At 36.2% G+C, this 24,423-nt stretch overlaps 1 protein-coding gene across 3 annotated transcripts in view; it reads left to right on the top strand.

Moving 5' to 3' along the window:
* The window catches only part of CBLB (Cbl proto-oncogene B), a 132,961-nt gene that overhangs the window by 73,071 nt on the left and 35,467 nt on the right, over positions 1-24,423 (top strand). For all 3 annotated transcript variants that reach the window (XM_074811478.1, XM_074811493.1, XM_074811489.1), the window contains exons 5-10: positions 6,493-6,649; positions 10,717-10,838; positions 13,216-13,353; positions 14,903-14,990; positions 17,296-17,427; positions 21,280-21,483. In XM_074811478.1, the coding sequence (XP_074667579.1) occupies positions 6,493-6,649; positions 10,717-10,838; positions 13,216-13,353; positions 14,903-14,990; positions 17,296-17,427; positions 21,280-21,483 (841 nt within the window). The remainder of the gene's footprint in view (positions 1-6,492; positions 6,650-10,716; positions 10,839-13,215; positions 13,354-14,902; positions 14,991-17,295; positions 17,428-21,279; positions 21,484-24,423) is intronic.

Raw genomic sequence — 24,423 nt, 5'->3', positions numbered from 1 at the left:
TGGGACCAATCCTGAACTGAGAAGGAGAGGGGTGAGATGACCTAACAGATCTTTCCAGCCTCTGAATTTGAAAGCTATGGTGAAGTCATGCAGGGCTTTAACTATGGAAATTTGTGATTTGTGGCTGTCTTCGTGTTGCAGAATGAATCAGCAGTGAAATGTCAATGTTCTTAGATTTTCAATTCTCCGTAGTTCTGCCATTTATTTTAACTTTTAAGGTTTTATTCTTCATTGTGAAACCTTAAAAAATTGAATGCATTTCTGTTGTTATTGTCATATAAATTGATTTTCCCCCAACTTCTAGTTTCTGAGGAAATAGAAATTCTTTCACTGCTAGGGTCAAACACATTACTATTTTAATGCTACGATACTCTTTTTCCCCAGCTGAGGCCTGAAATGTATTTATTTTTTATTGGCGTTTAGGAAAAAATGTGACTATTGATTTCTCAGTAGCAGTTAAACAGGGTATTTCAGATTAATATTCCAAATTTTGAGTAGTTGTGGTTCTGCTGTGGTCAGTGCTTTTTGGCTCAGGATAGAACAGACAGAGCCTCTGTGGCCTGGGTTCAGAGAACAAGCAGTAAAGCAAGTAGACCACAATACACAACTTGACAACATTTAGCTGCTGGTATGTGAGCCCTCAAATAAGCTAGGTTTTAACACCTTGTTGATCCCCTTAATTGATTACTTGATTTCCTGTTCTTGCTGCTGATCGTGCACAAGAGCCCTCCTGTTGCCTGAACACTGTGAAAATATGGACTGAAGAGATGGTCCTGGCCCAAAGAAGCTTCAAATCATCGTATGAACTGAAGTGTAAAGGGAAGCCAAAGATAAAGAGGAAGAGGCAGTGATCTGAGTGCCATAGCATCCATCACCATCAAGAAAGGTGTTTTGGCAACAGGAACTTTTAAAGAGAAGGAAGCAAACAGGGAATGGGGCTTTTAGAGGATGATTATTCCCTTGGGTGATCAGCAGCATGGGAAATAGGCTTATTGATACCCTTGTCTAAAAACTTGAGGTAGAAGCAGAGGTACCGTGCCCTGGGTGCTAGTGAGACATAAATCTCATTAGATCTTTTTCATACAAATGCAACACAAACAAGTTTGAACAAGAAGATAGATAATATAGAGAAGAGCTAGTTAATGGAAAGTTGCAAGATATGATTAAAAAACGGAAAAGGACAGTGGTCTTCACAACTGTTCTGGGTGGCTAAAAATAAGGTAAAATTGCATGTAGAAAGGGTAAAGAAAAGAAGGTTGTAATAGTTGGCACATGAGATGATGAGACAGAACAGATACTTGATGGAGAGGCAGTGTTTTAAGTATGAAAGGATGTGCAGGAGCATGGGTGTGCTTCGGATTTGTGGTTAGAGGTCAGAGTTGGAAATATATAGATAAGTGTATCCCTTTGGGAATGCTTCAGGAAATACAGACTTCCTGCGGCCCTTAAAGAAGTACTAACTTGCTGTCTCTCCACCAACGTCCAGTTATGCAGCTTTGGAAGTGGGTGTTTTTGGTGGCATGTTGTCCACATTTCATAAGGCTCGTTTTCTCCCTTTTACCTTCTCTTTTTTCATGTTAGATTCATCTATATTTCTTCTGCATTATGTGATTATTTAATGATTGTACTGGCACGATATAGCCGAATTCCTTTTTTTCTCTTAGGAGTGAACTTCTCAAGCCTTTTGTGTGTCAGTTGTCTGCTCTGCAGTTCAGAAGCAATGAAAACATGTGGCCTCTCACTTAAAACTGAAGCAGCAGTCTTAAGAAAATGCTCTGTTCAGTGACGATAAACCAAAATCCACATTGCTCACTGCAGACTTGCAAAGAATGTTGTTTCTATCTGGGTCAGTATTTGCTTGAATATTTTTGAGTTTGCTCTGGATACAGTAATGCCCTTTTCATGTTATGTTTTCTGGCAACATTTAAGAGAGTCTCTTGCAGACAAAAATGTTGATTGTATGTGTAAGTTACACAGGTACATGTTTATGTTCCTAGACATACTTGTGGTCTGCTCTGGTTCAAATGGAAGCAGTGTCACTTGACATTCCAGAATAGCTGCATCTCTGCAGTTCTACTGAAGTGCTCTAGTCTGCAGGTTCAGAAAATACTTGCTTCCTCTCCAGGTTTATTTTAATGTCTTTTGCTTTTTAATCATGCAGAAACATTCAGGGAGTTTAAGAAAATCCTTCATACACATGATCAGGGCAGGAGGGAAGGGAGAACCTAAATTCCTCTGCTAAATCGCTTGAAAATTACATGCTGGACACTAATCTTTTAGACATATGGAAATTATGTGGATAGTGTTTGAAACTATCTGAAACTATTTGAAATTATACAGTGACGCTTCCCTTTGACGTGTGTCAATAATAGTAAATAGGTACCATCTTATAAAAGTATTTTCAAAAATCTTTTTTAATTCATCATTCTTCAACTACACTTACTAATTTTACTACTGCAGAAGAACTGTGGAGAAGTAGTGTCATTTTGAGAGGCTTGGGGGAGAAATGGCTTATTTTAGGGTATTTGACAGGACTTAAATAAGACGACAACCCCAAAGTAAATGAGAAGATACAGATAGTTTTGTTGATTTGAGAGAGATAAGATGTGCACAGAAAGCCCCTTCAGGAAAATTACTCGGGATCATTTGTTTTATTTTGTGTTTTCTTTCCTTAAATTGGTATGGGCTTGCTTCTGCTCTAATGATGAGGAAAGGTAGTACAAAGGCACTGCATGGATGAAATCATTTCCTAAGAGTTTGGTACATTGACATTAGGTTTTCCTTGTAAAAGGGCCTCCATAACCTTTTTCTGCTATATAAGGTGTGCATTTCAGCTTCCTTCATGTTTTTGTTTCCTTCTGAAATTATCTCTCTAAAGATTTTGAACTAATTGAAGGTTGTAATAAAGTAACACATTTCACAGCAACAGTATGTACATGTAATGTCGTCAGATATTTTTGTATTACTTCACTGTCTTTTTTTTTCCCCAAAAATTATATTGTAAAAAGAGAAACTGTTACAAAAGCCCGGGGTGTATCTGTTCATAATGTGTGCATGTATAGTAGGGCTTTTAACTTTGGGCATCAAACATTTAAGGAAAGCACAGTGACTATGTAATACCACCCTCTCATGTGAGATACTCCCTAGAACATTGTCTCAGCTGGAGTCATGTGCGTTCTACTGCAAGGGATAGCTTATGTAACTAAGATTAAATACCTGAAATACTGAGACACTGCACTTCTTCAACCTAATTCTATAGAGAACTAATGTTACTGGGATGTCAAATCACATCTTTCTGATGAGCTGTAGCAGAGCTGACTAACTCACCTCCTCCTAGACGAGTGTCCACAGGTCAGCCTAATAGCATGAGGCATGTGCAGAATAGCTGCCAGCCTCTAGTGCAGGGTATCATTAGGGCATGATGCAACAAATATTACAAGGACAAAGATCACTGAAAACACTTACAGGGGATAACTTCTGTGGTTCAGGAGCCGAATGCTGCAGGCAGTATTTCATTACAAACAGGATCCTACTTTTTCTTTCTATAAAGGCAGTATTTTTTTTCTGTTTAAAAATACACATATTTTTAAACAACAATCTAAGCATGCTGTCAACTAGGACAGTCCCAATCTCAACCTTGGTTTCATTGGTCCTGTTCCCTTCCCCCTCCTACTGCCCCCGCCACCTCCCCAAACAAGTAAAATAACGCTTTAGATTTGAATAATGAAGAGGTGTTTTCAAAGGCATAGAGCCTAAGACACAAAAAGCAAGAGCAGTGAAATGTTAACTCAAACAGAAACTCAACTTGCCAGCCGTCTTTGAAAACCTTTCTCCCCTCCTCATCAGCGTGGGAAGCGTTCTGCGTGACCCCCCTCCCAGATCTCTGCCAGAAGAGGCTGTTTCTTGCCATGCCTGAGAGGTCACCAGATGTCAGTGCTGTAGGAGCAGGAGGAGAGGGTCTTGCAGAATCCTTCACCTTGCTAAGGCTCTGTAACACCCTCAGTTTGAGTGAATGTGGGCTGTCTGCAAGGTCTTGAGAGCAACAATTTGCTTATATAAACTGGGGGGAAATGATCCCTGGCTGGTGCTGTATACCTGTATAACCTGTATAAAAGCAGCTGCTAAGAAATAGGTGTTACTGTGTTTCAACAACCAGTCCTCACCTTTCTTTAAGAATGCAGAAGATAAAAGACCTATTCCACAAAGCTGCAGCAAGAAATCTGCTGAATTTAGTGAATTTCAAATTGGGGCCACCACTTTTTTGGACACTTGTTCTTGGAGAAGTCCCATGAAATAACATTAGATGTTATTTCGTTAGCTAATTACTTATTTCCCAACATCTCGTTTCTGTCTTAGACAAAGTACTAGCCAACAGAGCTCTAAAAACATATTCTCTGGAAGAGTTTTGTTTGTTTTCTTGGTTGTTGGTGAAGTTTTGGGGGTGCAGCGTGTTAGTGAATAGGTAGCGAAAGATCCTACTTATTTATTAATCGCATCTAATGAACATGTTTTCGTGAAACTGTGTCATCTGAGGCATGAAAAAGCAGTTCTTAAGGTATAGTAAGGCTATAATCTTTCCTGATGGATTCTCTGTTGGTTTTTACTTAAGGGTTATTGTCTTAACCCTTTAAAAAAAAGACAAACAAACAACAAGAAACCAAACAAAACCCCCAAGCAAACCCTACCTGCCCCTGCCCCCCCCTTCCCCCTCCCCCCAAAACCAACCCGACCAAAACCAAAAACTTCTCTAACCCCATTTCAGCGTGATCCCAGTGCTGTAACCATTTAGGGTGGTGTACAAAGAGAATCAGAAAACATTGCAGAGCCACAGTTCCAGGAATTAAATAAACAGTAGGCTCTTGAACTAAGACAACTTCAACACCACAAAAGCACTGACGTTTTCCAACTTTGTTCTCTGAGCTTTGTGCAATGTTTCATTCTCTCTTTACCATAATCAAAATTTGATGTGCATTTTTTCTTAAATGGCATCTGATGTGGTATCTCTCTTCAGCTCTTTGTGGTTTCCTGTTTTTCATACACAGATGAAAGTATCTGCTGAGATCTATTAAACTTCACATTTTATCATTTATGACTTTCTCAATATAAGCCTCTAAGTAACAAGTAGATTTCTTTGCACGTACAAATGTAGCGAATGCCTGATGTGGTAGAAGTACAGGAGTGTGTCTTTAGTGTTGTACTTCAGATTACTACTTGATTTAATTTAGCTTAACTGCATATTTATTATGCAGAACCAACTTAATACAGTCGGTCTTTTTTTTCCCCCCCATAGCACTGTACTACGAAGTAATATACATTTCTGCATAAGAAAATAGACAAAGCGGAGTAAAACATTTTGGCTCTTACAAAAATAAGGCAATATGAACTAATAAAAATTGTAAGAAATATTGATTTGTGAGGCCTGTATCTGTCATTTTAGCAGTTATTAACAACAATTACTATGAATGTGTGAGATTTTAAGTCCTGAAAATTGTTACATATTTGTTAATAGTTATATGTTTGTTATATTTTGGTTAATTAAAAAGTTTTCAAGATATCCTGTAATCTGCTCTCAATGTGAGGCAGAACTTAGTTTAAGAGAAGGTGTTGCGGCTTTGCAAAATTTGGATTTGACCCTAATGATATGAGAAAAATTTCTATTATTGAACAATTTCTCATAGTTTTGAGAGTGATAAAATGGAGCACTTCCAAGTGATCAGCCTCATGTCAGATTTCAAACACAAACACTTCGCTGGCAAAATAACTGTGTTGTCTCTGATATCTCTGACTATGCAAATAGAAACTGAATTTGACAGAACACTGCTTTGTATTAGAGAGGATAATTTTAATTTCCTTCCATTTTGATTTCTCACCTTTTGCCACATTCACTACTGTCTGAAAATACTCCCCATCCTGCAAGAATGTGTGAAGGTGAAGATCTGAGAAGATGTCTTCTAATATTCATGTAACTGTCCTGGGCTATGACAGGCCTTGGAACAGTGTCAGTGGTATCTGGTTGATTGCTATCATGTTACCTGACCAGTGTTTATGAGCTTTAGCTATAAAAAATGTCATCACAGTTGATACTAAATTGATGCTTATCATTCGGAGAAGAGAAGTGTGAAGAAAGGAGTTCTTTACCAGGCACAGAGCTCTGGTCCTTTACGTTATCTCTGAGAGGGTGTGAGGTAGGTTGGTTGCTACACCTGCTTGGTAGGATATTTCAATTTCTGTGGTGTTCTTTTTGTTGTCCTCCTAAGGAAGCTTGAACATTTCTTGTTGTAAGATAGTACACTTTGTACTAAAAAAAGTACACTTTGTTTGGCAGTGTTTAAAGGAAGGAAAACTGTTCTTTCATTTGCTTAGGCTGCTTTCAGAAAACTTTTTTTTTGTCTGTAGAGAAACCAAATTAATGTTCCACTTCTTTTAAAAGTCTAGTTTTGATGTCTTAAATACATGGTTTTATTAAATTTATTATTCCCACCCCTCTCACAGAACTATAGTGCCATGGAAAGTGTTCAGGCAGTGCCTTCATGAAGTTCATCAGATAAGCTCTGGTTTGGAAGCAATGGCTCTTAAATCTACTATTGACTTGACCTGCAATGACTACATTTCAATTTTTGAATTTGATATCTTCACTAGATTATTTCAGGTAAGATTTGAAAATTTTAGATACTTGTATGAATTTGAAAAGCTTAGTGCCCTGAGGCAAGAACCTATGGATCAAGGAGGTGGATTTTTTGGAAAACCTGAAATAATTGAGACACTAGAATTTGGAAATAAATGTTAGTCCTTCAGAGATGTTTGGGACATCAGCATCTACATCTGAAAAACTGAAAAAATCCATCAACACTTGCTTCATTTCTGCACATCCTTTAGTATGATTACAATATCTTTGTGTTTGCTGCTCACTTATTTTTCACTATTCTTTAAATGCATTCCTAGAAACTTAGACCTTCAGGTACTTATCTAAGTTTTACTTCTGTTTTCACTGTGCTTTTATATCTGTACTTATATAAAGTGTTTCTACAAACACGTAAGGAAAGTTGCATATAACTTTTTTTTTTAGGCTAAATGTAGGCCTAACTCTTCTTTATGAACATATTTTTGCCATTAATGCTCTGCTGTTTATTTACAATAAGGGACTATCTTTGGGAATAACATTAATTATATTATTGCTAATAGGTAATATTTATCTGAAAGAAGCTTGTATGAATTTTATGTGCCTCTGTTAACCTTGTGTCCCTTCTACAGAACATACTTGAACTATTTTAGTCAATATAGAAGGCTGTGATGGTTTGCATCCGTGTTAGATGTATTGATTCTGAATTTGTCATTCTAGATATTTCTTTTGTATACAGCAATCTTTGAGGTATGCAACCATTTACTTGATCATTTCTTTACCCCATACAGTGATAAACGGTGCACGGCCTCAAGTTGCATTGGGTATTAGGAAAAATTTCTCCACTGAAAGAGTTATCAAGCACTTAAGGATGTGGTTTATTGGGGGACTTGGCAGTGTTAGGTTAACGGTTGGGCTCGATGATCTTAAAGGTCTTTTCCAACCTTAATGGTTCTATGGTTCTGTGATTATTCTTTAGCCTGCTGGAGATACATTCAAAATACCAATTTTACATCAAAACCTGGGCCACATGTTTGTTCAGTCTTCCATGTTTTTCTGTGATAATCTGTTTAGCTTTCTTGGTTTTGCTGTTATGTGAAAGGGTGCCATTGTGAAGTTGATATTAAGATTTGGCCAGAGGTGGTTAATGGTTTTAGTTTACAGAGTTTTGATTTTTGATCATCTCTTCCCCACTCTGAGTCAAAACTGTATCAAAGTTGAAAATGTTATGGAGTAAGTAATCTCTCTGTTTAATTTAACCACAAACATTGGTCACTTATTAAAACGCACACAGGTTATGCAAGTTTGAACAAAACTTTGGGGGTTGTCTTTGATGAAATAATAAACTAGAGAATACAGATCATTGTACTTTATGCCGATTTAGCAAAATCCCCCTAAGCTTTGCCCTTCATGTGGAGTGTGATATGATCAAGCATTCCTGTCTGAACGTTGCAGCCTTAGGATCAGTTTCTACTTTGTCAAAGTTTCTCCCTTTTATTCAGTGTTTGGCAAACTAATATGGTGTTCAGGTTGGTAACAAAGCTGAAATCTTGATCTCAGACTTGACTGCAAAATGTCTGAGGCTGATTTATCTGCAATATCATCACTATGAAATGTATTTAAGGTTCCTTTCTGTAGGATTTCTTTCTACTAAGCATTCTGCTTATGAATAACAACAGAGTTTGAGGGTTTTTTGTTTTAATTTGTACATCAAATATAAAATTAAATGAGAAGTCAGCGATCTGAGAAGTAACAGCTTGTGGGGTCCTATAGATTGCATTAAACTTCAGGACAGAAGCCTCAGATGAGATTTATTTTCCTTGTTCTGTAAGCTGATGCATATCTGTTTGCATTGGGTTTTTTGTGGGGCCATTGCTGGTTTGATTCATTACCATGGCTTGTGCTAGAAAAAGGGGATCAGCAGTGTTGATACATGTAAGGAGAGAAGACTGGTTAGGATTAACTTTTAACAAAGAAGCAGAGAGAATTTTTGCCAAACAGATTACCAATTGGTGCAATAGCTGCGTAACTGTTGAAGTGAACTTGCACTGAACTTGGTCTGAGAACCTCTCCCAGAGGTTACATTTTACTTCTCTGGTTTTTAAACAGCTTCTGTAACTATGTGTGCATACACCCACGAAGAGAAAATCCCAATTGCGTAAGTAATCAAAATACTGTTTTGCCAGCTGTGGGTTGTGTTACAGAAAAGCTACATTTATAATGATGCTTATTCACAGAAGGGAAGACTGCTTTTTATGGAGATCCTGTAAAAGTGAAGTTGCTCCCCCTGCCTCCCCACTGTATGCATGCACAGCTTTAAGTGCTGTGTTCTCTGACCAGAGACAAAGTTAGCACGGCGGAATACGTAGATGCTTTGAAGGAAAGGAACTTCATTCTGTCACTGTTAACATGTTCATTTAAGTTGTCCTTTTGTGTAAAAATATTCCCATAGAAGAGAAAGTGTACAAATCTTTTCCCATTTAACCTTTCTCTGTGTTTGTGTGCACAAGGAAAACTATGAATTCTTGCCCTCTGATTTTTCAGTTGTACTGTCACATCATCTTTTAGGTAGAGCAGTAGTGTAATGTTCTGTACAGAGTCCAAGCATTTGAGGAAGATACGGTCTACTGTCAACTTAGAAGCTTGATGGTTGTGATTCACCAAGGAATCTGCATGCTACTTGAATTTTTTTTTTTATGATGTCCTGTAGCAAGCCTTTATGTTAGCACAGTCCAACGAAACATTGAAGTACTGAGTGTTTGATCATCCTTTTTCATTTACATGTATGCACTTGAGTAACACAATAGGAGAAAGAACGTTCTGTTTTTGTGAAGGAATCATCAGTGTTGGTGTGGTGAAAGGGGAAGAGTCAACTCTCCTTTTTTCTCTAGTTAGGGCAACTAAAATTTTTCGTGTGATCCTGGCATCCGTCTTTGGTGAGAGGGCAGAGAGGAGCTGGCAAGGTGCAGTGCTGTATCTAGGATTGTGATTTTTTTTTTCCCCTCCTTTCTTTTGTACAAATTTGAACACTTGAGGTTTCTTATGGCCTCTGTGCTGAAAGCTTACTGTTCTATTTCATGTGTCTGATTTGAAGAGGTATTAATTTTAAAATAAAACAGGTGTTCATCCATGTTTAAGTAGTGGTTAGGGTTTGCCTGGGAAATATATCATAATCTCAAGTAGAACTGTTAGGATACTCTGCTCAAGTGTGTCATACAGGTGTTTTATCTCTGCCTTACTAGCCCGTAGAAGTCTCTTTAAAGGGAATTTGTAGGACATGCAAGAACACAAGCCTCTTCTCTTGTGCTGCTTATCTTCACCTGCCTTGATCTTTTGACAAATACATAAAAAAAACCCTCCAAACCATTCAGAGGCAGTTTCTTGTCTCTCCAAGTGCTAGCAATGAACACTTAATATATTTATATTAATCCACTACTTAAAAATCATCCTTCATTTACAGTAAAGCACTGTTCTGTATTCTTTGAAGTGCTAGCATATCAGGCATGTTTCACTGAGTTTTCTGAAGCATTTGTTATTCAGGTCAACAAAGACTGTGATGAAGTGCTGTCAATATTTGTTTTGTTTTCTGTCTGTAATACCATTATGGTAATGGAAGAAATCAAGAAGTAGAGAATAAGAAAAGGAATGACAGCTCAAATTAGTGGCTTTATTAAGCTTCATTTGTTAGTGTTACTTATCATTAACTATGAAAGTGCCTCAGGACCTCTCACGAATAGGCTTAATTGTGTTTTTATTAAACCACCATGGAGCCATACTGTCCAGGCTCTAACTAAACATGATGTTTAATATTTTATGTTGCTACAAATAGGAGATCTCTTAAATTCAAAGTCTTCAAAATCTTTATCCAAAAGCTTACACTTGATGTTCTTGGAATAATTCTTTTGAAGGAACCCTTGTAGCAAAGCTGGTTATATAGGACTGTCTTTTGTACTATTTGGACCTTAACCAAAATTGCATGTTTTTCAGCTGAAGCTAAAACACTCTAGGTGTCTCTGACAAATTGACTTGAGTTTTATTAGAAGTATATAACTACCTGGCTGCATCTGTTTAATTGTTTGTCTTCTTTTTTTTTTTAGCCATGGGGTTCAATCTTAAGGAATTGGAACTTCTTAGCTGTGACGCATCCTGGATATATGGCATTCCTGACTTATGATGAAGTGAAAGCGAGGTTGCAAAAATACAGCACTAAACCTGGGAGGTGAGAGGTTTTGCTGATTATTGCTTCCCAAATAAACTTGCTGTCTCAGAAGCTACATAATTATTGTAGGTTCATACTCTTATATTGCGTGATACTTACACTCACTGCAATATTGAAGGAGTGAGTTTTTGGCTATTTTTTTGTAACAGAGTGAATCAGAGAAGTAGTAGGGTTTTTTTATATACTTGTGATTTTATTTGTATCAAAACGTATTTTTTAAAAAGTTTAGTACTAAAACTCAGAACTCCACATTCAAAAAATGCTGATCTTTTAGATTTTAAAACATGGGAGTTTAGTAGCTATGATCTGTTTTTCATGCCACAATTCTTCTACAGCTATGAAGAAAAAAAATACTGTATTAGCACATGAAAGTCTAAATAAATACAAATAAATAGAATAAAAAAATGAAATTACATTGCTCTTCCATTTTTATTCTGAATTAGGTACAACAAGCAATGCATTCTTGAAAAGCATATTTGAAAATAAAATTTGCTTTTCAACATTTGTGTAGAGTTGTTGCTTAATAGTAAAGTAAAAATCATCTTAACGTCTTTCATGGTAGCACACAAATTATTAATTTAATCAGTGCTTATGCTTTCCTTTCTGTTCTTTTTTTTTTTCTTTGACAGTAATGATTCTGTATCACAAACTCTGCACCTAGAAAAGGAAACTGTCATATTAAATATCATGACGTGTAGAGTTTTAAAATAATTTGTGTGGTGCTATACATACTGAATTATTCAAACTGAAGTTTTACCATTTATGCCACTTCTGTTGTCCTATTTTTTCTTCACTCAGATTGGAGAAATAAAAATTCATTAATGGATTTAATTCTATATTGGCTAACTCTTATTTTGCTAGTTTTTCCTTTCAGTTATGAAGCCTTTTCCTTAATGTCTGGTTGTCTAACTTTGCTGCAAGATCACATGTATACATAGTTAAAAGTGCATCATTTGCAACTTGTTAGTCTAGCAACAGTTCTACCCATATTCTGTACTTGGTTTCTTTTGATTTTTAGCAACCAGTATACTGTATCTTGTTCAGTTATGTGACTGGTCAAGTGCATATATACATGGATCTTGTGGTTCCAGCATAATGACATTGATTTTTAACTTGACACTCATGAACATTACTACATAAGTCAGATAACTATGTTGATTTTGAGAGTGGTTGCTATACTTAGTATTTTCTCTGTTATTGATTCTGATTCTGTGATTATAAAAGAGGAGCAATAGAGAATTATCTGAAGGTGCATTTATGTTCCTTGTAAATAGAGTTAGTTTTAAGATAACTTCCTATTGCATATCAGAAAATTACTTTCTGAATTGCTTAGGTGAAATGCTGGAGTGTGAAAGAGGAGATATGAAGTGAAATTGCTTCTTTAATCTGTCTAAAATGTCCTGGAAATTACAAGATTCTGTTCAAATGAATAGTTACTACTTCAATATAATGCTGGCCCTATTGAAGGTTGTAAGAGCTATGACAAACTTCAGGGAGGCTAATATTTCTCATTTTAAATAGTTTGGAAGGAAATAAAATATTGATGTATAATGAAGAAAAGCTGCTCTGTAATACAAAATTGAGTTTGTGGTATTTCACTGTGGGATGCTTTTCTGAATGAGGATTTTGCATATGAGATGGTGTCTGACATGAAAAGGGCTAAAGTTTTTAGTAAGAACAACTAAACATGCCCAATACTATTGTCTGTAATCTTCCTTTCCCTCCTGCTGTGCTCTCTCTCTACATTACGTATACTCCCAGCTATCACCTGTAACACACAGAAGTATTTAAATTTAAGTCCAGCTGGGTTGGTGTTACCTGGTATTTTATGAAGTAGAAGTGATATTTCTTCTGTCCTGCTCACCTCCTCTGGTGCACACAAAATTAACATTGCTAGTAGAGCAGTTTTTATTATTCGTTGTCCCCATTTCTGTTGCATCTAAAGATGTTTTATAACTCCCCTTCCATTCGTTCAGGTTATTGGCCTGTGTATGCACCAAAGATACATGTTGTAGCTATGGAAACTTGATAATATAATACACTGTTCTTGAAAAGGTTTATGGGCATGTCTAAATGTACGTAGTAAGACTACTCCCAGTGAATGTGCAGCTTTCACTTTGAGAGCTGAAAAGCAAGCAAATGAGAAGTTGGGGGTAGGGTGCTACTGTTACCTTATTTCTGCCAGTGGGCACCTGAAAGTGTAAAAGATGCAGGTTTGTTTAAGGTTATAGAAAGAACATGTGGCAGAACTGGGAATCTGACCCAAATCTTCAGAGACCCAATTCAGTGTCTTAACCAGAGGCCATCCTTACTCTCTTCACTTGTTTTGCTGAACTGTGATTAACACTGACTTTTTATTCATCCTGTTTTTATCAAGCTACATTTTCAGGCTGAGTTGCACTCGCTTGGGACAGTGGGCCATTGGATATGTGACTGGTGATGGGAACATACTGCAGACGATACCTCACAATAAGCCTCTGTTTCAAGCTTTGATTGATGGCAGCCGGGAAGGATTGTAAGTACAAATTCCTATAGTTACTATAGGTATGAAATCTGGATTTTTTTTTTTTGTTCTTCTGATGCTTATATCTTACTTAGAGATCTTTAAAACAGAGAATCTAGATATGGTGTTTAGCATTCCTTTGGAGTTTAAGGACCATCCCTTTTATTCATTTGAAAAACACTTGTTTCCAGGTAATTCCATTAACCAAAGTTAACCAAAGCCATATCTCATAGCATATGAATTCCAGGAGAAAATAAAATCAGGCAGCTGTCACATTGATCCCTCCCCCCGCCCCAATAAGAGTCCCACATGCACTTAAGCTTATTGAACAGTTACTACTGCCAGTTACTCATGTGTCTAACTCTGGACAATGATTTGAAAGCTATGTAATTGCTTTTTTATATATTGTGCAGCCAGAACAGTTTCCAGGTTCTAATAGTTTATTGAAAAGATTTATAATTATAAGAGAATCTAAGTTTATAGGGAGAAGTAATACATTTTTACTAGGTTGGCTAAAGTAACAGACAAATTTTTGGTGTCAGTCTTTTCACTGGGATACATCCACATGATGTTTTGATATATCCACATGATCATAGTGGGGAAAAAAAAAAACCCAACAGCAAACAATAACTGGGACAATTGATCAATCCTCAAAAAAAACTTGAGAAACCCTTTACAGTCTTGCAATTTTTCTCAGTCCTGCACAGTCCAGTTATTTTTTTTCCAGGTATAATGCTTCCATTCCTGTAATAAAAAACACACTTATAATGATAGTGTTTCTACTAGAAACTCAGAGCAAACAAAAACTAGAGCTGAAAATATTTAATGCAGAGTGAAGTTTTTTGTACCCTATGTAAATATAACTTTCTCACAGTGTGAATTAACAACACAGCTTTCAAGAAATTGTTTCCAAGTAAGAGGTTCCATAGATGTGAATGTAGAACAACTTCCGGTCTCTGTAATATCATTTAACCTATTACTAATTTTCCACAGGATTGAAATGCCCTCACTGGTTCTTGCTTAAAGTCTAGTCTGCATCTTGGATTCTCAGTGTAGATTCTTGTCATAATATACACAGATACACACTTATATTCTGACATATATATAACACTTTATATATCATAATGCACACAGATAAACAGAAATGTGTGTTACCTTCTATTCTGCTCCATTAGTTGAAATAGTCTATTGAGTCACCGATCGTGATGCTTGCAGTGGAGAGATCAGTGGGAACATATGCAAGTATAAGCTCACTGTGAAATGAAGATCTAAAATAATATTCTGTTGAGCTACACTCAGAAAATTACCTGCAAATCAAAGCCCACATGCATTCTGGTGGTAGCTGTGCATGTGATGTCAAAATCTTTCCTGTGCTTTTATGGACAGACTTGAGCATGTATCCAGTTGCTCCCAAAAGATAAGAAAGATGGCTGAGGAAAGATGATGCATTTTAGTTAATGTCTGCTGTAGTTTATTGTGCCCCTTTGAAATTTCGTAGGTATTATTTAGCTAATAAAACTAAAGAGATATGCATATTTATAACAGTCTTCTTGTGATGCAGCTATCTGTTCCCAGATGGACGAAGTTATAATCCTGATTTGACTGGATTATGTGAACCCACACCACATGATCACATAAAAGTCACACAGGTATGTTCAGAGTTTGTCAGTTATTTTCTAATCTTCCCTTACTATCTCATCTAGCAGTGATAATAAGCTTTTATTAAAAAGTGAGAAATAAATTTATAAGAGTGAAAATATGTTGTTGATAGAAGGGCTTAGATGAAGAACAGGATAACAGTCCTTTAAACTCTAGAGCTGATAGGGATGTAGACGACATGTCTTGAAAAGTTTTGTTTATTCTAAGCCTCTTCGAAGTGAGAAATGTGTTAATGGTTATTAAAGATTTTTCTGATATTTATGTTACAGGTTTATGTAGCTTGGTGTTTCCTTGCTAATAGCAGATGGGAATACAGAAATAAAATCAAGATCAAAATATAGTTTGGAAGCCTGAATAGGAATGGTACATGTTGTTGACAGGTTCAGGAGGAAAAGTATAGTTCATATACCACAAAGATACCAGTTCCAGGGTCTCTCTATCCTTTCTTCTTTGTCTGTTGTGAAATTAAGAGAGATCAGGGAAAAGCAACAGAAATAATTAAGTGCCTAAAGGGAGACACTTTGCAAGAAAATTAGAATATTTAGATGTGTTTGTAGTCTTGTTAAGTGATGATTAAACTAATATGTGGATGTTTAATACTCAATTAGTAGGAAGTAGCCATCACAAATGCTTGATAAAAATGGTGCTGAAGTTAGCACTAGAAGGGTAAGGTATTCTATGTAGAGCATTTTTCGTTACTAAAGCATGTGGAAGACTTGAGGATATGTTCAGGGAAAGACATCAGAGTTAGGTACAAGCCATAGTGTTTTGGATGGTCTTCCATTTCTTCAGAGCAGATTGGATGACCTGCTGAATCTTCTGTAATTCTGAGCGTTGAGTGCATTCCACCTCTAGAAATATTTTAGAAAAGTAGTAGTCATTACTGTCTATGGTATTATCAGGAATATCATTGTAAAAATTTCATTTCATAAGAGAATGACTGAAATTAATTACCTGGAGAAAGCCTGAGTACTTCCACTTTTCTGACTTTCCCCTTTTCCCTCCAGTGTTAAAATAGTAATGAAAGAGTAATGCAGAAATATCAGATATTTGTGTTGCATAGAACGATTTTCTAGCCCTGTATCCTTGTTTTTCCTCAAGGAAAGGAAAAGCAGCTTAGACATTCTCAGTGATTACCTTGTTCCTCACAAGCCAATCATGTTGTATTTTGAATTCACTGAATGAATCCAGTTGCTTCTGAACTTGTAGTTATGAGGACACCATTATTTAATTCTGATGGTAATTCAACAGAGTCTGAACTATGTGAATGCTGCCTTAAATAATATTTAATTACGGTAGTTTAAAGCTGTCACTAAAGCTGTTTAAACTATGAAAAGATGGTATAAAAGTGGCTCAGGGCTAGATTGCTGCAGATGGATTCTTTGCAAGAGCTCCACCATAAACATCTTTAGTATATACTGACTACAGCTCCAGATATGAGCTCTCTCACTTATTTTCTCTTTTCCTTAGCCTCATATCCCTTCCCTTTACTCAGCACTAGCTGCTTATTTTCCTGTGACCTGTATTCTACTTATTTTAAGCTTTCAAAATTTGTTTTTTCAAGACTAAAAAAGCTTTATTTCTATGCAGATGCATTTTTGCCAGTTCCCCAACAATATCTAATTCTAGAAAACTGTTCAGGACTCAAGTTTTATTTATTATTTATTCCTCCTGAAGGTGTTCTTATACCTTCCTGTCAGTCTTGTAAGGATACAAAGTACCAAATGACCGTTGCATGACTGTTGCCATGTTATCCTGGGGAGTATTCTTGCCATACTTCCTTCACAAGGGTTGTTTAGTTTAGTTAAACATACTACATACTTGTTATATGTAGAAAGCCCTCTTGCTTGTCAGTTTTTCGAGTAACTTTTATTAGTCCTAAACTCATACCTAGAAAAGGAAGTCCCAATTTTATTCACATTCATCACTTAATTTCTCATTTACAACTATGTATTCATTATCTTCCTCTCAGCTGCAACCAGGAAGCAGGATATATGCCTTGCATAGCAGTTAGATGTGAGAAGTCTGTAGGAAACCTAATAGCCACAGATAACTTAAACTTTTTTTGTAGCATCTATTGTAGTATATCATAGGTTTGAAGAAGCGAAAAAGTAAGCTGTTTCAGTAACCTTAGTGTGGCTTTTAAATAGATCAGTAGCAATAGTCTTCTTGACTAATAACTAAAGTGGGTTGGAAAATAGGGGACTCAGAGAAATGTTTGTCACTAATGGTCCTTAAGTATATTCTTTGTGAAAAAATCACAGTAAATAATCACTTGACTTTCTTTTGTTACAGGAGCAGTATGAATTGTACTGTGAAATGGGTTCCACTTTTCAGCTGTGTAAAATCTGTGCAGAGAATGATAAGGATGTGAAGATAGAGCCTTGTGGACACCTTATGTGCACTTCTTGTCTTACAGCATGGCAGGTACTGTCATAGTTCAGTTAGTGGAGAAGAGGATGGATTTCTGTTACATCCCTGTTTACAGTGTGGGTATATTTTTACTTTTCCAGGTATTCAGTAAGAGGGTTCAAGGACATACATATTTAAGATTATAAGCTTTTTCATTTAGTGGACCAAAATCTGTGAAAAATAAAGTTCCAGGAGTCATTAAAATCTGGTCTTGTAGGCTTGCCAAGGCCATCTGCTGAAGTGGAAACTGTTTCTTGAGCGCAGTATCTACTCAGGCAGTGGAAGCTGGGCGTTTGGTGCCAATTCAGCCACCCAGGTCACTTCATGATATATTCAAAAGGCATGAAGAGGACAGGTAGCAGCTGAGAGCGGGTAACTGACTGTGTTTTATAAGGAGACAGTATGTCTTTTGTGAGAGAAGGATTCAGTCAGTACTATAAGCCATGTAATGGCCTGTAGAAAAATAAGCTTAGGATTCTTGTGTTTCATGTTAATAATAGGTAAAGCACTAAACCACCTGGCTTTAGATGGTTGTTGGGGTAAGAGATTGAATGGAGGGGACACTGATCTCTCAATGTAATTTAGCGAATATCGCAAAAAACAGAGAGACTTCCTACTGATATAGGTTGGTGTGTTTTGTCCATCTTGTTCATGGACATACCCATCTGTGGGAGAAGGGAGGACTGGTACCTTTAGTTCAGTGTAGTTAACAAGCATTTCACTTAAAAATTAAAATCAAAAGCAGAGGTCATTCCTCTTTACAATTTCAGACTTTCTCCTAATAGGTGCTTCTCAAAGTGAATCAAATCTGTCTCCTTCCCCCTGACTCTTTCTTCTTTCATATCTATATTATAAGGGGACAAGTAAGGGTCATCCCATTCTCAGGCAGGACTCTGTTTCACAGTTAGGCACCTGCCTTTGGTTACAAATGTAGTGAAAAGAGTAAAAAGGATCCTTGACTCTAGTCCATTTTTGACCTGAGTTTGAATGAGTTCATCTCAGTTAATGAGTTTTCATTCTCGTGTTTGAGATATGACTTAAAGTACTACAGTTTCTCTTTTCAAATTCCTAATTAAGAAGATAATTGGCAAGACAACACAATGTATCAGAAGTATCATCTGAGTTTTTCTTCCATTAGCAGTAAAGCTTGCTGAAAAAGGAATGTTCTCAGTTTCCAATTTTGTGTTCTTCTGAAATTTGCGTTTGATGCTCCAAACACAAATCTTTCAAGTTGCCCACAGATCTGAAATTCTGAGAAAATTCCGTTCTAGGTATACCCAAATAAGAATGTTTATTTCACTACTAAGCAGCTGCTGAGCTGGAACATTATTTCTCATTTCAGAAGTACCCTTTCTCTGTTCTTACCAGTTTCGTTCTGAATAACAAATTTAAGAGGTCTGACTAAATTAATCTTTGACTTAAAATAATTCTGAAATTCTGAGGTCTGTAGATTCTTTTTGATTTTTTTTTTTTCTTTCTTCTTAGCTGAAAGGACTAGGCAAAAAGACTGAATTCTTTCTGATTGCAGGGTGTCTCATAGCATGGTAGCAGCACATTCCAGTGTTGTGCCAAGTGATGTGTTCTGATTCTGGAAACTTGAGAAGGTCCTCAGTACTTTGGTGAAAGGCTAGGGATTCAGGAAGAGGACAACAAAGCATTTTAGGCTCAGAGAACTGACATGTTCGAAATCAAGCGTCATCAGAACATTGCAACCAGCTGTAATCGGCCAGGTACATTTTGGACTTCATTACAAATTTAACTTTTGTATAATTAGTGAGACAACGAAGAAATATTACACTGTAACAGTGTCAGCTGTTGCGAGCTTCTGGTGGGCTAGTGTTTAATTGGCAGCATAATGGGTCATTAGGCATGCCTCAAGAGGTCCAGTACAGATGCTTTCACTAAGCAGAAAAAAATTGAGTAAGCAACATCAGATCTGTATAGAATACCAAGGATGATTCAGAGTTGTTCACTTTTATGGAGATTAGTCTCTCAAGAGTTGGTTTAACTGTTTCCTTTTTGTATTAGGCAACAGGAGTAAAATCTCATTTTTCTTCCAGAGAAACCTATTCTTGTCTAAAAACTACATGTCTGGACTTGATTCTAAAAACACATGGGCATATATGCTGCACTGCAAGGTTCACAATAGCTACTTTCTCAGTGTTCTAAATAAAACTTTCCATGGGCATGGACAAACATGTGTATTCATTATAGACATCTCAGATCTCAATTTTAATTTCTCAGTTGTATTCATACTGTTGAATACAAGTCTCTGCTGCTGTGATTGGTTACCCAATATATTTTGGTGAACTTAGTGCTTTTGAAAAGGGAGGAAACTGGTAGTACAGAACTACTTGACAACACAGCTACACGTAAGCCTCGAAAATGAAAAGCTCTGTGCCTCATCTGTAAGGCTGTTTTTAGAAAATGAAACTGTAAAGAACTGCATGAGTAAGGGAAGACTTCTGTTCACTTGACAGTGATTACTTCAGTAGGTCCGTATAACTTGGAGGCACTCTGAGGTAAGTAACGTTGACTAGTCCTTTGTAATTAGGATGCAAGGCTGCTAAAAGTAGATTACATATATCTTTCCATACAAAATTAAAATCCAGTACTAACCATGCAAATAGACATGACCGTTGTCAGGAGACATCATATATAGTTATCTGGCCTGGGGTACAGTTCTTCCACAAACTGTAAAATCATCTGTCAGTTTAGTAAGACTGGCAAGTGTCAAGATAAAAATAATGCTAGAAAAAAATTGAAGCAGTCCTTACGTTTGAAAAATGAAAAAGCTCTTCTTGCTTGATGATATTTCAGTGATAGGTAGGTTGTTTAGAATTAATTTTGGTGTTTGTATCTCTCTAGCTGTCTGTCTGCCTGACTGCAGATATGACACAATGTGATTTATGAATTCAGATTGAATTATCTTGATCTCTCAAAGCTTCAGGCCTCTATAGGGTGTAGTTTGTTTTGTTTATATTTCTTAATTCAAATGTACATTGTGCCTCTTGATGGAAAAATTTTTTTATAAGTGCTTGAAAGACTTCTCTCTGATATTTTTGTTCATTAGTAGTCTGAAATTACTTTAAAGGCTTTTTGATTACTTCTGATGAGGAAAAAATATTTCTGAAATGAGTAAAAGGAATGAAAATAGGGCTGCTTGAAAATAATATACCACTTACAAATTAAAATTCAAGTAATTCTTGTTTCTGATAATGTGAAAATAGTTCCTTGTTTTACATAATTTATTGAAAATATAGTAAAGTAGTGGTTTGTTACTTAAACATGTCAACAAATGCTCGTAGCTTTAGATGTTCTGTATGCATATCACTGAAAGATGGTAATGTTGCAGCCATGATGGACTGTATGTATGTTCTTCAGAGAATAGAAGCTGCATGCCCTAAAGCTCATCTGCATTTTCTAACCTGAGATGAAAAAGAAATACTTTATATTTAATGTAAAAGATATATAATAAAGTGCATTGTCTCTGTCTACACACTTCGCCTCTTTACTCTGAGGAAATAGGAAAATTGTAATCCTAAAAGGCAAGGTGTCACTTCCTGACCTGTAATACTAACACAATTACAATTTTGGTGCTTTGTAGAGAGCATGGCTGCATTTTGGTTAGTTACTTCTAAGTGAAGTTTAATCTTTTGAAGAGAGACAGCTTTAAAAGTGCAGTCAATTTACCATTTATTGTAGTTAAATATCTATGAATCTGTTTCCTGTTTACTCCAGTGCTTCTTTACAAGCTCTTAGGGACCTGTTAAGGGCATTTTTGTGTAGAAAAATGTAAGACCGACTTTTAAAATTACTTCTATTTTTCATTTTTAAAAATATATGTACTTTTTTGTCTTGGTGTAGGAATCTGATGGCCAAGGCTGTCCTTTCTGCCGCTGTGAAATCAAAGGAACTGAACCAATCATTGTGGATCCCTTTGATCCAAGGGATGAAAACTCCAGGTGCTGCAGTATTATTGATAGCTTTAGTATGCCCATGTTGGACTTGGATGATGATGATGATAGAGAAGAGTCTTTAATGATGAATCGTTTGGCTTCAGTCCGAAAGGTAAATTTTTGAATACTGTACAACAGATAAAGCTATATGTTTTTAGATGAAGCTGCCTGTAACTTTAAACAATGAGATGTTGCACGTCATGCTCTAGGTTTCAGCAACTCACTGAACAGTTCTCAGGTTGAAAAATGCATCAGTATTGCAGCAATAATATTGAAGTTCAATAGGAGGAAAAAAAAGTAAAATTCCATGTTCTCAGCTGATATGAACCAAGTTAATTCTGTTTAAATTGGGGGAAGCATGAGTTTGCACTAGCTTGAGACTCTTATCCAAAATACGTTGTATGGACAATTCCCTAAACTTTTATTTGTAAGGAGCAAAAAGTTTCGTATGTACAGAATATATTACTCGTTTTCTATGCGTGTGTGTGTTCACATGCACAGAATATTTTAGGACTAAACCTGAGTTTCTAAATAGGTTATAAATATTACTGCTTTGTAAAGGTGACAATTTGTATTGCACAGAAGTAGCTGTTAATCATGTCTTAAGTGAGTTGTCTGTGATTTTTTTTTTTTTTCTGTATTTTTGGTATTAGGTACTTTTAGCAGGAAAAGTGTATCTGAGATTATTCATAGTGACTTTGTGTTTTGGGATGTTTTTTGTTCTGAAAGTGCTCTATGTTAAATTCTGGGATCTTTGGTCACAGGAGATTTTATCACTGATAAAAACCCACTATCATTAGCAAAAGTTTATTTTATGTTGGTAGTTTTCATTACTGTAAGGGATATTGTCATAGGCCATGCAACACTGAATTTTACAGTGCATTTTCTACATTTTACCTTTTACTGAGGTCATTTAGATTGAATAGTTGTCTTGGAATTAATTCTGTAACATCTTACTCTTCCATTTCCTTGTTGTTGTATTTGTGTTTTTTTTTAAAAAAAAAAAAAAGCATTTCACCTTCATATCTGAGTGTATCTGTCAGTTAATATGCATACTTCTGATATCCTTCCTAATCTCTTAAGTCATAAGAATCATTCTTGCGTATGTAATACAACATGGCCTGCTCTTGGGAACAGTTTATCCTTCCTGCCCGGATTTAAATTGCAGTCTGCAGCCTGACCTCTGTGAGATAGCCTTGAATTGATGGGCTTTTATAACACTATCACTTCCATGATAAGGCAAAAATGCATTATGCTTTTATCAAAAGAAGGAACAATAGGCTTTACGCTAAGAAGTCTTGTTTTCAGTATCCACCAAGTGCTTGAGTGCTTTGGTGCTTGCTATTTTTGTCATGAATTTCATTGCTCAGTGAAGGAAACCTACTAATTATCCCTGATGTTTAAGAACAACATTTTTCACTTTTTGTTAGCCTCTTGAAGTCCTTACTTGAAAATGTTGAATTATCAGGTCATTTGGTGATTTTCAGCTGCTGTCTTCTTCTTAAAACTGTTACCAGTGGTTGTACAACGATGCTCTTAACCACACCACCTGTGTGGAATATGGCATTATTTATATACACTTCTTGGTAGTCATGCCTTCATCAGCCTTGTCTATTTCTTTTAGTCATTATTTATGTTTCATGGTAAACAGTGTTTCTTCAGAACCTGCTAGAAAAAGTTCTTCTTTTCCTCTATGACTTTATGTAGGATTTTACTCTTTTTGAATTTTTCTTTTGTTTCATGTTAATTATGTTAATATGAACATGGTACTGCATAATGGCTGTGTTGTAGTCATTTGATTTGTTGAAACAATGGAAGTTAGATGACAAAGACAGTAATTTAGTTCTTGCAGCCAGCCTGCTGATACTGTTGTTACTTTGTAATCCCAATGAATAAATTTTTCAATTCTTATTTTATTGCAAGGATTGTCATATGCTTTCTCAACATAAAGCTGTTAATCCTTGAAAATCAAATGTGCCGATTTTGTCTCGGATCACCTGGCTGGACCATGTGGTATTACTGAGAAAATATTCCTGTGACGTACCTGGCTAATAGTGAGCTGGGATGTTAAATTTGCTAGAAGAGGAAAGTTACAGGGACATGAAGTCTTGATGAAAGTGACTTTAGGGCTTCATGATGTGTTGCAGAAATATTCAAATTAGTCCTTATTGTCCTGAAAGCCTTGTGGGAGGGGCACTGTTAAAATGTTTCTAAGCTGTTACTACCAGTTTCCACTATTTTTGGGACTTGTACTTGGAAATATACGCACAATGCAAAAAGTAGTTGCAGTAAGCTCATTTTAGAAGCACACACAGTCAGATTCATCACTGATTAAGGGGACTGAGTGTTTTTTTAAGTGAGCTCTACTTGACAAAGTGAAAACCTGAAAAACACTTTTGGAATTGTCATTAAAGTGTTAAGAAGATACAGGGGTTTTTATCACCTGCTGTACCTGTATGAATTATGAATGTAAGTTGGATATCAGAAAAATACCAATTCTTCAGTTTATCACTCTGTCTCTGAAGTGTACTCGTAGACTGTAAGAGGTATCTGAATTAAGTCCCTAAGGGACCTCAGACTTGAAATTACTTTAAGGAGAAGAATTATCACAAAGCTACTTATTCATTCTTTAATGGAATGAGTAAATGGATACACTTTAAAAAAAAAAAAAATTAATGCTAGGTGTTGTGTATGAGTCAGCAGCAGCAGATCAGCTGTAACAGAAGCTGTAGAGAAATCCACTGCAATTAGTCTGTTTATCTGCCTCATCAAGCAGCTCATTTTTTTTTACTTTCCAAATTGTCTTCAGATATTTCTTTATGAAAGAAAGATTAAGAGTGGTGCCAAAACCTCTGTTAATTGTCTCATTGCTGAGAAATTTCCAGCCCCATGGTATGGGATTAGCTAATACAGTTATTGCCTGGAGTGTTCCTTTTCTCAGTTTTCTACTGTTTGTGCTAGCCAAGCACAACATTGTGAAATGCACATTAAAAAATCTGTGCAGATTACAGGCTCAGGTAAATATTAAAAATGGCTTTTTTCATTTTTAAAG

The sequence above is a fragment of the Strix aluco genome, chromosome 2 (assembly GCF_031877795.1).
Source record: "Strix aluco isolate bStrAlu1 chromosome 2, bStrAlu1.hap1, whole genome shotgun sequence".
In the NCBI taxonomy this organism is placed as follows: domain Eukaryota; kingdom Metazoa; phylum Chordata; class Aves; order Strigiformes; family Strigidae; genus Strix; species Strix aluco.
The sequence above is the reverse complement of the archived record's forward strand: the minus strand, read 5'-3'. Positions and strand labels throughout refer to the sequence as shown.